The sequence below is a fragment of the Acinonyx jubatus genome, chromosome B1, assembly GCF_027475565.1.
Source record: "Acinonyx jubatus isolate Ajub_Pintada_27869175 chromosome B1, VMU_Ajub_asm_v1.0, whole genome shotgun sequence".
NCBI lineage: Eukaryota > Metazoa > Chordata > Mammalia > Carnivora > Felidae > Acinonyx > Acinonyx jubatus.
The window spans coordinates 77,379,907-77,393,456 of record NC_069382.1 but is presented as its reverse complement, the minus strand read 5'-3'; the positions used below and the strand labels follow the sequence as shown (position 1 = coordinate 77,393,456).

At 45.8% G+C, this 13,550-nt stretch overlaps 1 protein-coding gene across 3 annotated transcripts in view; it reads left to right on the top strand.

Annotated features, from left to right (window-relative positions):
* Positions 1–13,550, top strand: part of ARHGAP10 (Rho GTPase activating protein 10) — a 319,834-nt gene that overhangs the window by 304,578 nt on the left and 1,706 nt on the right. For all 3 annotated transcript variants that reach the window (XM_053216887.1, XM_053216886.1, XM_027066965.2), the window contains 2 exons: positions 3,833–3,985; positions 5,150–5,241. In XM_053216887.1, coding sequence (XP_053072862.1) covers positions 3,833–3,985; positions 5,150–5,241 — 245 coding nt within the window. The remainder of the gene's footprint in view (positions 1–3,832; positions 3,986–5,149; positions 5,242–13,550) is intronic.

Here is a 13,550-nt window from a genome sequence, read left to right as displayed (position 1 = left end):
GGTTCGCTCTCTTTCTCTCAAAACGAAAACAAACAAAAACAAAACAAAAAAAACAAGAGGAACCCAGAGCTTAGGAAACCCAGATCTTTCATGGTGGTTATTAAAGCCTTCTTTTTTTCTCTAGGAGGAGACCCAGTCTCTGTCTTCCCAGGCTGTTTGCCCAATAGACATCCTTGTAAAGATAGTCTAGGACAAAGGCAGAAGTGCAGAACACAAGAAACCCATCAAGAATTGTCTCCTACCACATAGGTAGCTGGAACTATTCTAAATATATAGGAGAGATGTGACTGATATACATGATGCCCTAGGGCTTAATTCTCTTCTAGGGCTCAGGCTAAGAAAAACGGAGTCCTTTGTCTAGGCGAGGGGGGGTGGGGGCTGCCATTTCCAAAATGCCCAGTGTTTCTGTCAAATGTATTAAAGAAGAGAAAGAGACTATCAGAAATTTAATTTAAAAGCTAATATTTTCCTTCATTGCTTTTTGGGAAAATATAAGTAGTATATTTTAACCATTAAATACAGCTGACCCTTGAACAGGTGTGTTTGAACTGTCCAGGTCCACTTAGGTGTGGATTTTTCTCAATAGAGTACAGTGGTGTAACTGTCTTTTCTCTTCATTACAATTTTCTTAAAAACATCTTTCCTCTAGCTTACTTTATTGTAAGGATACAGCATATAATACATGTAACATACAAAACGTGTAAATTAACTGTTATTGGTAAGGTTTCCAAAGGTCAACAGTAGGCAACTAATGAGGGTTAAGTTTTTGGAGAATCAAGAGTTATATGTGGATTTTGGATGGCATGGGGGTCGGTACCCCTCACCATCACATTGTTCAAGGGTCAACTGTAGTTAAAGAAAAGTTTTTGATCCCCATTACAAAAACAAAAAACCCCAAAACAAACAAACAAACAAACAAACAAAAAAACCCCACACCAAATTCTGAAAAGTAGGAGGTGATTTAGGTAAAGCAGCTTATGCTGATCATTTCTTGCTTTCAAAAAGATACGGACAGTGTGCTTTTGGGAGACACCTATGAAACATATTGTTATCTGACCTCTGTTGGCTGAAGTGAGAACTCATTTTAGGACTATATTTATTTAATCACTTTATGCCTTATCCTCACTCCTTCTTAGCGGAAGAAGCCTGTGAAAAGTTTCTTGTATCCAGCCAAGCATCTACTCTGTTTGTTTTCCAAACTTTGTTTTACTACATAGGTCTCTTATTTCATAGGACTTCCCATTCTCCAGGTAACTTCTTATGCCTCCTCTCCATAGAGATTGTTTCCAGACTTGGGTTTTGCTGCCTGTTAGGAATATTCCACCTCGCAAAGTTTGTGCCATGTGGGATTCTGAAATCCAAAGGAGAAGTAACTGGGTCAGGCTTCTGAGCTATTGTGGGGAAAACCCAGGAAATTGAATACAGAAATGTAAGTCTGAATGGGAAGTCTGAACGGTTATCTTGGTGGCCTGTTGAGTGCTGGATCACATAGCACATCTATACGTTGAAGGACAACAAAAGGGTCACAGAAAACAAAGGAACAAAAAGGTTAATGTTGAGAACTTGACCCTGAGCCAGGATTGCTGATTCTGAGTCCCTGTTTTGGGACAGGATGGAGAAAGCTGAGCAAAGGGACAGGCCCAAACTTTCTGCACCTGCCGTTCCAACAGTTCTTTCACTTTCCAAAAGGAGTGTTTTTCCTTTACCAAAAAAACAAAGCCATGTTAAAAAAAAATAATATGTAAAGATTAAGTAGATAATAGCTATAAAATTTATGATCTTTATTTTTTAAGAGCCTTGTAAATATAGTCACATTGTTACTTTATCTTCATCCTGTAGCTGTCCTCCCTCTCAGCAGATGGATGGCCATCATTTAATCACTAGGCTATTTATGACCTGAACGAGTTGATGGGGGTGTGGTAAAACATCTCATCTTCCACCACCACCACCCCAGAAGCACCTTGAATAATTGCTGGGAGATGAAATGGGAATTGTTTGGCTAAGTGTGGTCTTAAATTCTCTGTCAGACCTTCCCTCATCCTCTCCCTTTTGATTAGTAAGACACCATTTAAGGTTCATTTTCTGATAAAGAATTGAGTGACTTTTTTGCTGCTGGTAGTACAGATCATTTGAGATTTATAGGTTTCTTTGCTTGGTATGAAATAGGTTTTATGACTTCCAAATGAATTGGCTGGATAGGGGGATTGTAAATAAATTGTTCGAAAAATAATGTTTTTTAAATGTGAGCCCCTGTCCCCTTTTCTGGGCAAAGGGTAGGAAACCTTCTAGCATACTAAATACCTATCAGGTCAGTAATGCAATATTTCATGTATTTGATTTATAAAATCCAGTTGTAGTTGTAGAATGTCTGAATTAGTTGTTAAGATGTCTGTGGAAGACTTCATGTGCCCAGCACTCTGCCTGGATCTGTAAGGTCTACCGAAAGAGTTAAAGACCTGATTATAACCCAAAGGCAAGAGAAATATCTGAAACAGTCACAGAACAAGGATGGGCCTTCAGAGAAGATCTGTAATTTAGTCCAAAGGAGAAGCATTTGGGCAGGCAGGTCTGGAGCTGAGCCAGGGAAGGGACAGATCAGGGCTGGCAGAGGGGTTGGGGAGCCTGATTGGTGAGGAGAGACCTGAGGCACAGGGTGGGGGACCATTGGGGGAGCAGACATGGAGGGGGTACATTGGGGAGCACACTAGTTCTTGGGTAGGCGGATGGGGCAGACTGGGTCTCAGGTGGCTGAGGGTGGCTGGCCGAGCCAGCTAAGTGGGAGGAATTAGACTGGGGGCTTAGTCAGGAGACCACAGAGATGACACAGGCATGAAGCGATGAGAAAGGGAGTCTCCTGACACTGAGGAGGAGGTAGAGAAGAGAATAGCGTGGGAGCTCTTGGAAGTAAAAATGGATAGAACTCAATGTTAGCTGTGCTACAGAAGAAAGAACCATAGGTAATGCTCAGGAATGTGGAAGGATAAGGAAGCTGCTCATGGAAACTGGTTTTAGCTGAAGAGGATGAATTTGAGGTGAAGAGCATTTGGGTGTAGCAGCCATTGAATACATGTGTGTTGAGAGTGTAATTGAAATGAGAAACTTCCATCGCTGTGCTTTTAAAGTAAGCTTCATATACTAAGTCACAAGCCTCCAGTGTGAGGTAATTGAAACATAATTTAATTCCAATCAGCGCATATTTATAGAACTCTGTTTTACATTTAGGCCCCTCCATGAGTCTGTTCACTGACCTTTATACGTTAGCTTTTTTTTTTTTTTTTAAATTTGCAAATGAGAGTTCAATGGAAACGTTAAGGTCATCAAAGATTTTTGCTGCTCATGGGTTTCTGTCTCAAATCAAGAGGAATCTTGATTCCTGGCTGCAGTTTTTTTCTGAGTTGTTCCATGTACACAACCAGATGAAAAGGCTTTAAACATTAATAGACCATGTCTTGAATTTTTGGAGCTACAGGTAATGAGTTTGACTGTAGATTCTGGCACTTTCCTTAAAAGCAGAAAACATGAGTATCTCAAAAGTCCAAGCAGCTAGTCTTGGCAATTGGATTCTGGTGTCCTAATTAGTGAACTGATTTGGTGCTAGGATGGGCAAGACACGATCTCCGCAAACCTGGAGAAGGACTAGGCATCTCTACTTTTGGGTTGTGGCTTTTGGGGCTACAAGACCAGGAAGGATACAATGAGAACTCTGTCTCTCCTGGTCATCAGGAGAGATGAGGAAGCTATCATCTTAGCCAATTAGAAATGCAGTTTCATGTATTTGGTGTTCTATTCCCTTTATTACTATTAATCCTGTTCTTCCAACTTCCACCTGTAGCCCCTGCCAGACGCGATCACCCATGGTCCAGTGGCTTAACACGCAGTCCCCGACCACCCCAAGCTGCAGCCCAGCGATTACACCGCCTTCACCCAAGCCACCGCCTTCCCCCGTTTCTCTTCCCACCACCATAGTGGACAAGCCGCCTGAAAGGTACGGGGTTTGGAAAACGATGTGGAAGACAGGCAGCACGCAGAAAGGGCTTGACCAACCTGAGCAGGTTCTTGTGTTCCTCGCGTGGGGCTTGCTCAGGATCTCCCGGCCTCCTGGACCTCGTGGACAACATCGACAACCTTGTCTCTGACTGTGTGTTGGTTCAAGAGCAAGTAGCTTGTTAGGAGAAATTGGCTCTATGTGAGTGCTGCTCGAACCTGCTGTCCTACTCTGTCTTTTTGGTGCCTGTTGTGCATTTATGAAACTGCTTATTTTGGAAGAATTTCTCATCCGTGAATATAAAACACACGCTGTTTTTTAAAGGAAAGTAAACTGGGCATTGGGAACAGGAATTAACGTGGCCGTTTAACGGGCCAGTTGTGCAGGAGCCAGAGGTGCTGGCCCAGCAAGCTCTTCTTCCTGGGGGGTAGGCTGAAGTTCTTATCATCAGCGGCTCCCCCCACTCCAGTGAGGTGGGACGCTTCCTTTGCTGCAGTTTGCATCTGGCTAAACAGCATGTTTTCCATCCTTGCCTGTGTGCTCTTTCCCCAGAAGGGCACAGAGGGTGTTTTGACGAGCGGTGAGAAGCTGAGCCTGAAATGCCTTTTTCAGGCAGAAGGGAGGGGGTCAAACAGGGGAGACCCAACTCAGAACGACAGGCTCCCTCCAGAGTGACGTGGGAAGCAGACTGTCAGTCTTGCCAGATTGATGTCGGCAGCGCACTGCTGAAGTCACTTGGTGTGTGTGCGCCTCTGCCCTTCACCGCCTGGCCTTCTGTCTCAAGATAGTAGTGCCTCCCCTAATAGGTAAACTAAGGGCTTAGGAATAAACACACCCTGTGGCTCTGACAATGCTAAGTGAGAGGAAAGGGCATCCCACCAGGCAGAGAGGACAATTAGGTGAAGAGGTTCATCGAAAGCTTCTCAGAGAAGCTCCCCGAAGAAAGATTTGAATTTGAAACCCATCATTTACTTGAAAATCAAGTGCTGGAGTTCCGCCTGCTGTTCACTTCCCTGCTATTTTTTTTTCTTTTTCTTTTTTGGAAGGAGTTGTCCCACTGGTGCTATAGAAATGAGATTTGGGAAGGGAGGGTTGGGGTAAGGTGAGGTTTCCCCCTCCCGGTTTCTCATATTTTAATTTGTGTCTTGCACGTTCCCTTTTCAGCGTTGTCAACCGGAAGGCTCGAGCAGTATATCCGTGTGAAGCAGAACACAGCTCAGAATTATCTTTTGAAATAGGAGCAATTTTTGAGGATGGTGAGTGTTAGCGGGAGCTTGGTAGTAGCATGTATTCTGTCCTCCCCAGAATGTCTGTAATCCAGCCACGGGTTGTGGGTTTGTCAGGAGCACACATCTATCCCTTGACACTTTGGACAGGAGAGAGCTGGCCCCTTTGGCTGCCAGGAACTGAACTCCGGCAGGGGGCTATGGAGTTCAACTTCTGGTTTCATCTTGTTTATTCTCCAACCCTTTTAACTCTTGCGTATCTTCGTTCAGGACATCTTTTTCCTGATGTAAAGAAGCTAGTGCCACTGGGAGTTGGATACTTCTGATTTGCATCCTTTGTTTGCTTCTCCCAGAGTCCCCCGCCAAGCCTCCTAAGTGCTTCAGGTTTGCCAAGTCTGAGTTACAGAAGAGTATACTCTTGTCGAAAAATTTGGTTTATAGTTTCTCTTAACCATTCTTAGGCTTTACATGATTTTTTTCATTTGAATAGTGTGTGAATCTCTAGATTTGGGTATTGCCTCTGCATATTGAAACAAGGGTATGGATTTTATCCGAGTCTTTAATATTCATACACATGCATGGAGGATCTGTGCCCAGCTTAATATTTCACAGATTTCTCCTATGGTTCATTGTTTATCTCTTTTCCCCCAGTCTCTTGATATCTTCCTTAACAGCCCTGCTTATCATGAAATTCATTGGTTGCTGTGGAAACAGTGATGCGTGGGGGTGGGACTGCCCAAAAGAGTTCTGTGGAGACAGTGAGGGTCTTAGATGCCTGGAATGTAATGGTCGATTAGCCAGAATGTGTGGAATATATGGAATATAGGAATACAACGCCTAGTGGTATATTGTCAGTAATGTAGCATTTGCTCGTGGTGGTTTTTTAGAAAGGAAGTTAACTGCCTCCTGTAGAGGCATATATATGAAGGACATGTACTCTTGAGAGCCAGGGACTCTAGATAGTGTCAGAAAACAAACACCACCACCAAAACCCTACATATGAAAGAATTATACTCTATGGAGAACTTTTGTTCTTGGAGTTGAAGCAAGATCATTCCTCTATCACTATAACATACATACCTGTGATTTTGCCAGGATGGCGTGGTACAATAGCCACCTACTCTAGCCCTGTCACATGCTGGCATACCATATGGCATGAGGGAATGCTGAGACAGTAGTGTTGAAACCCACTCATCTGAGAAATGATGGTGAATTTGTCCATCGTGTGATTAGATTTGACTGGGAGCCTCTGAAATCCTTTAGACTGTGTCATTTGAGAGAGATTTACCTTTGTAGAAGGCGTTATCTATTAGGATGCCTTTGGCTGCAAGTAATGGAAACTGACACAAATGGCTAAATTGTCATTAAGATGGATTAGTTCATATAATGATAAGTCCGGAAGGGTTGGTTAATTCACATTCTCAAAGATATCATCAAGACCACAGTGGATCCATCTCTGCTGAACTGCTTGTGGTTACAGTTTGTGGGCAGGGGCCTCTGGCCAGCATCCCCAGTGGGGATAAGATGGCTGCCACAGCCCAGTCATCGACCCTAATAGAAGGAGGTGGCTCAGTTGAGCATCCAACTTTCAATTAGTCGTGATTCTAGGAGTTTGGGATTGGACCCTGTATTGGGTTCCACACTGAGCATGGAGCCTACTTGAGATTCTCTCTCCCTCTCCACCCCCCACTCGCTCTTGTTCTCTCTACCTCCATCCTGCCCTCAAAAAAAGAAAGAAAGAAAGAAACTTTTCTAGAACTTCTTTCCTAATTTACCTGCTCTGATGTTTCAGTAGCCAGAACAAGGTCATGTGCCCACCTTAAACCCATCACTGGCAAGGACTTAGGGCAGTCTAAACCACACTGGGTGCAGGGACACCTCCTGTGTGCGCACACACACACACACACACACACACACACACGTATGTATATACACGTATACATGTGTGTACACACATACCAGTATCTCATTGTGTTTAGAAAGAGGAGAGTTAGCAGAGATCTATGCATTGCCAACTCTGCAGTTATTTTGCCTGAGAGCAGATTGGCCTTTCTACTTTCTCTGTGCTTTTGGGCAAGTTCTTTGAGTTCTCTGTGTATCAGATTCTCCATCCGAATCTTCGAGGATGTCTACAAGAGTGATGCAGTGTAGGACAGCATTTGGGGCCATGGGTAGGTAGGGCTTTGAGAACAGCACAGACCTCTGTGGAGGACGATGCCGACCAGGGAGCCACTCTTGGCACACCTCGGTGTGCCGTGGTCGGGCTCCTCTTTGAGCCAAGGCCTGTCTCCCTCACATTCAGTGCTCTGTAGTCCTGGTGTCCAGCCCTGTGTGGACCACTGGCTGGGGCACCCAGGGTGTCTCAGTTGTTCCTCTGTCTCTTCCTGAAGGCCAGCTGCTCCGCAGATGGGTCGACACCGTCTCCCTACACGAGCGTGTGAGCATCTTATTTTATGTGAGCTGTTTGTGTTGCACGTGCCTCCCTGTGACCTTCTGGTAGTGGTACAAATAAGCACAGTGGAATGCATTCAGAGCCTCCACCATCAGACTTGCTGTGTCTTAGGACTGGTTCTTAAAGGGTACAGAAAATCAAAGGCCCTTGAACAGGATTTATTCTTTTTTATGTGTTTGCACCTTCATCGCTGTGCATGATTTCTTTGCAGAGAATTTATAATTAGTTAAAACTGTGTGCCTGCTCAGAAACTGTCTAGGGAAGCACTTCCTTGACTGGTTTGGGGTCTTCCCTTCTGATGACTGACACAAAATAGGACAGATAGGCAACTCATCCAGCCTCAGCTTCTGTGGAGCAAGGCTGAGCTCCAGGTGGCCACCATTATAGTACAGCCCACAGGAATGTGGCCGGGAACACACCCTTTCTGCACACCAGCAATACTTAGGCCCCTAAAATGCCCAAGACGCTTTTGCTGTGTCCACTTGTCCACTGGAGTCTTGCAGCTGTCATTAAATGCTCTTGCAGAATAATCCCCTTTTGTCCCTCATATGGGCAACAAAGGAAATTGGTTTATGGCATTCAGTGGCCTTCGGTAAAGACAAAATCCAGGTCAAAATGGCCCCTGAGCCACGTTGTCAGTATTTATGTGGTTTGTAATATATACAACAGTAAGAAACCCTAAACCAGAGTGTGGAAGAGAAAGGGATCTGTAGTAATTAAGTAGCTTGATAGCTGTTCCTTGCTCTTTGCTCTTACTGTGTGGACCTGGACTTAAGTTATGGGTTTAAACTCTAGGCTAAAGATTGATCTGTATGGTAGACACATGAGTGCTTAACCATTGTTCAGGGGAAATGCCTCCCCTATCCCCCAGGGAAGGCAGTGTTTGCAAAGTCTCAGAGCAGCCTATATTCCTGTGACTGTCATATGGACCTTCCCTTTTCTTTTGGCCTGGGAACTCCAGAAACACTTTAGCCTGGTGACCAGTTAGTCTTGCTCTCTTTTCAGGTAGGCGGCCCTTCAGCTGGTAGACCCTCCAGGTCAGTGGGAAGTGGCATCCCTCCACAGGCTGCCGGGCAGGACCGGAGGGGCCCCTGGTGGGAGGATTTCCAGGAGCTGGCCATCTCTCAGACGCGCTTCCTAGACTTTGTTCATTTACACTTGGATACGTGATTGATCCAATGCTTTGGAGAGCAGGTGTGGCCCAGGTTGATCTTGTGAAGCTTCTGGTGATTCCTTTTAAAGGTCTCAAATATATAAAGAGTAATCCTTGAAAAACAATTTAGCATTATCTTGGCAGGTTGAATCTGTACAGAACCCACGACCCAACAATTGTACTCCTAGATCTATTCCTAACCTTGAGGAATCTTTACATATTAAGTAAAAAAAGGGAGTGCCAGAAGAGTATATAATGTGGTTCTGGCTAAGCTTGGAAATAAGCAAAATAAATAGTCTATTATTTAGAGATATGAACAGATGGGATGAGATTGTGTTTTAACCAGAGCCAGGGTAAGAGAATGAGAAACAGAACATTCAAGCTCCTGATCACCTCAGGGTAGGAAGGGGCTTTGGTGAGGGGATGGCATAGGGACAAGCCTAGGACAAGGCCTCTGTATCAGTCACACATTCCCTGGGTTCTGGGTATTCACTATATTATGATGATGCTTCAGTGACTTGAATATTTGTCTTACATCTTGTTTTTATTATGCTAGAAAAAATCCCACCATATTCTCTTCTGGAGAAAGCTTCTTACAAATTATTCTTGTCTCTAGCTCTCGTGCCCCTGTTGTTATGGGGTGGTAATTCACGAAGACATGGAAAACCCACAGTGAAATTTCACCTCATATCCATTAGGATGGCTGTTAATCAAAAAAACATCTAAAGTCACAAACAAAAAAACTAACCCTCTGGGGGCACCTGAGTGGCTCAGTCGGTGAAGCGTCTGACTCTTCATTTCAGCTCAGGTCATGATCTCACAGTTCTTGAGTTCGAACCCCACATCAGGCTCTGTGCTGACAGTGTGGAACCTGCTTGGGTGTCTCTCTCTCTCTCTCTCTCTCTCTCTCTCTCTCTCTCTCTCTCTCTCTCTCTCTTGGTCTCTTTCCCACTGCCCCTCCCCTGCTTGAGTGCACACACTCTCCCAAAATAAGTAAACATTAAGAAATCTTTAAAAAAAAAACCTCAGAAAGTAACAAGTATCGGGGACAATATGGAGAAATTGGAACCCTTGTGCATTGCTGGTTGGAATGTAAAATGTTACATGTAGCTGTTGGAAGGCAGTATGGAAAAAAATTGAGTACAGAATTACCACGGAATCCAGCAATTCCACTTCTGGATAGATACAGAGAAGAATTGAAAGCAGGGACTCAAACAGGTATTTGTACACCCATGTTCACAGCTGCCTTTTCACAATTGCCAAAAGGTGGAAACACCCACGTGTTCATTGGGTAAACAGAATGTGGCATATATATGTATAATGGAATATTCATCCATAAAAGGAATGAAAATCTGATACATGCCCCAGCATGGGTGAACCTTAAGGATATTATGTTAAGTGAAATAAGCTTGTCACAAAAGGACTAATAGTGCAGAATTCCACTTATATGAAATCCCTATAATAGGCAAATTCCTAGAGACAGAAAGTAGAATAGAGGCTCCCAGGAGCTCAGGGTGGGGAGTGAGGAGTTAGTGTATAATGGACACAGAACTTCAGTTTGGGAAGATGTAAAAATTTTGGAAATGGATATGGATAGTGGCGATGGTTATATAACATTGCAAATATTCTTAATTCCCCTGAATTGCACGCTTCAAAATTACTAAAATAGTAAATTTTAAGTGCTGCATATTTTACAACAGTTAAAAAAACCCACACATATTAGGGAGCATTGGTATAATTGTCATCACGTACTGCTTGGGTTCTTAAGGGTGTGTGACTCGCCCAGGACCACACAGCTCTATGTGGCAGGACAGGGTGTGGCCGAGGCCCTTCCACGGCACCGGGCACATAGTTAGTGCTCTCCATTGCTTGCTGAGTGACTGCCATACTGTCTCCCTCTGTGTCCTGGGGGCCTTCAGTGAGCAGCTGCCTCTCCACGGCCTCTTGGTTGAGTGCTGGAGCTGCCGACCTGGCCCCGACAGGGAATTGTGGCCGGTGGCAGCCCAACGTCAGGGAATTTGGTGGAACTATCTTTAGTTCACTCCCCCCATTCCATTCCCATGCCTAGTGGCTTTGGGAGCATTTGAGGAAGGTATTTGCTACTCTTCAATGCTAGTTGGGGTCCCTGGCCCCATACCCTTCATCTTAGTTGGGGCTTCTGTAACAAATACCACAGACTGGGTGGCTTAAGCAGCAGAAATGTATGTCCCACCATTCTGGAGGCTGGGAATTCTCATCAGCATGGCCGGGTTCTGGTGGGAGCTCTCTTCCCGGTTTCCTCACATGGTTTGTGTGGGGGGGGGGGGCGGGGGGAGTAGTGGTAGGGAGGTTGGAAGGAGAGGAAGTGATCCTCTCCTGTCTTTTCTTACAAGAATACTTCCATCATGGAATGCCACCTTCATGAGCTCAGCCAACACATATCCCTCCCAAAGACCCTACCTCCTAATATCGTCCTGCTGGCAGTTAAGGTTTCAATGCATGAATCCTGGGCAGACACAAGCATGCAGCTCATAACACCTGTCTCGCCCTGTACCCATGGCCTTCTCCCAGCATGAGGCTGACAGGGGCTCCACAGTTGAAGGAGAGCCAAGCTCTTGGACTGAGACAGGCAGGGAGTGTACAGCCCTCAGGGATGGGCACCAGGGGCATGACAAAAACTGAGACCCACACACATTTACTTGCCTGCATTGGACAGGGGCATGGACATGGTGTGTGCCTGGCATCACATCTCATGTAAAGTGTCTCATTTTAATCTCAGCAGCAACTTCAGATCGCTTCTTGTCTTTTAGAAATGAGGAGCATGGAGGTCATGAGAGATGGAGGTAAATCATCCAGGGTCTCCCAGTCATTAGGGAGCCAGAGTTCTAGCCAGCATCTCATTTCTCTTAGATTCACTGCCTCTAGGAGTCAAAATCTTCCCAAAATGAGATTCTTATTTCCAAAACCATCTGTATCAGGGTTCTCCAGAGAAACAGAACACGTAGGATGTGAGTGTGTATGTGAATGAGTGAATCGCTTTTGATAGATAGGTATTGGCTCATGCAGTTGTGGAGATGCAAAATCTGCAGGATAGGCCAGCAGGCTGGAGACCCAGGGAGTAGTTGCTGTCTGTGTCCAAGGGCAGGGTTCCCTCTTCTTTGAGGGATGTCAGGCTTTGTTCTGTTAAGGCCTTCAACTTCTTGAATGAGGCCCACCCATATTATGCAAGGTAATCTGCTTTACTCAAAGTCTGCTGGTTTCCCTGTTCATCACATTTAAACATCTAGAATAACGTGTGAGTCTCATGGCCTAGCCAGGTTGACACGTGAAACTATCACATTGCCATTGGAGGAAATGGTTTGACCAGTGAAGTACAGCAAGGAGTCTAGGATGGGCATTTTGGGATTTGACGCTCCCAGGAGCGTGGTGAGACCCTCACCGGCCTCATCTGAAACCTCCGAGGCACTTTCCTGTGCCTGGGGAGGCCCAGCTACGGGTGCTCTGCACTCTTCCACCCGTTCCTGCCCCCCTGTCAGCCCTTGCCACTTCCAAGCTCTTGGATACTGTAAGAGGTCCTCTCAGTCCCCTAAGTTGGTGACATTTCTTTCCTACACTTTGGGGAATTAAGAGCTGCAGAGGAAGCAGGTGAGGTATGGATAAACCCCCTCGTCTAGCGGTAGGATGGGTACAGGGTTCCCGACCTAGCCTGGTTTCCTGTGTGCGGGCCTCCTTCACCCCTAGCTTTATGGGAAATTTCTTTTCTTTCTCTTCTGTTCAGCCCGTGTCCGTTAATACCTACTCCGTGTGAGAGTGGGCGTTGGTGTGTGTGTATCAGAGAAGAAACGATGAGCACATCCAAGGTGTTCTTCCATAAACTATTTGACGGCCTCCTTGTAGTAGTCCTACAGGCCAAGTGCTGTAACCCCATCTTGTAGGTGAGGAGGCTGAGCGGGGCCCTGAGGGTTAAGTAGTTCCCCAGGCGCACCTGGTTAGCACCTGTCAGCTGGGAGTCCCCTCCAGGCCCTCTGTCCTGAGCCTGGGGCCCCTTTCCATTGAGGTCCTCATGTTGCACAACCCCTGGGGGTCTTTCCCACGGCATCCAGTTCCCTCCCCTGCTGGTGGCTGCTCTGGTAGTATTGCCAGCTTGGGTGGTTTGGAATAAGTGGGAGCTTTTAAAAATGCTGCTCTGAGGCACAGCGTCAGGCCGGAAATCAGTGAGGGAGCAAAGAGGCAAAGGGGGACTTGCTGCCAGACTGCCTGGAGAGCATGTACCTAGTTCCTTCGCTGTTCATCCTTCAAACAAATCCTCACGTGCTGGGCATGGTGCTCGGGGTGCGGTGTCCCTGTCTCATGTTAGAACCTAGACTAGAAGGGAGACAGTCCATCTCCCTCTCCCTCCCTTCCCCTCCCTCCCTCTGTCTCTCTGACACACACACACACACACACACACACACACACACACACACACACACAACACGTATGGTGTATAACTGGGTGCTCTGACCTAGTCTGGAGCACTAGGAGTGATCTCAGAGGGACGGACACCCAAGCTGATATCTGAAGGGTGAGGAGGCATTGTCCAGGCATATATAGGCCGGGAGGAGAGCGTCAGAGCTGAATGAACAGCTATGCGGAGGTCATACTGTGGGCTGCCACACGTTAGTGGCTTATGAACTGCATTTCCTGAGTTGCAGTCAGCATTTCAGAATAATAGAATAAAGAGAGTGCATTGCACATAGTGAGAGAGGTGTTGTT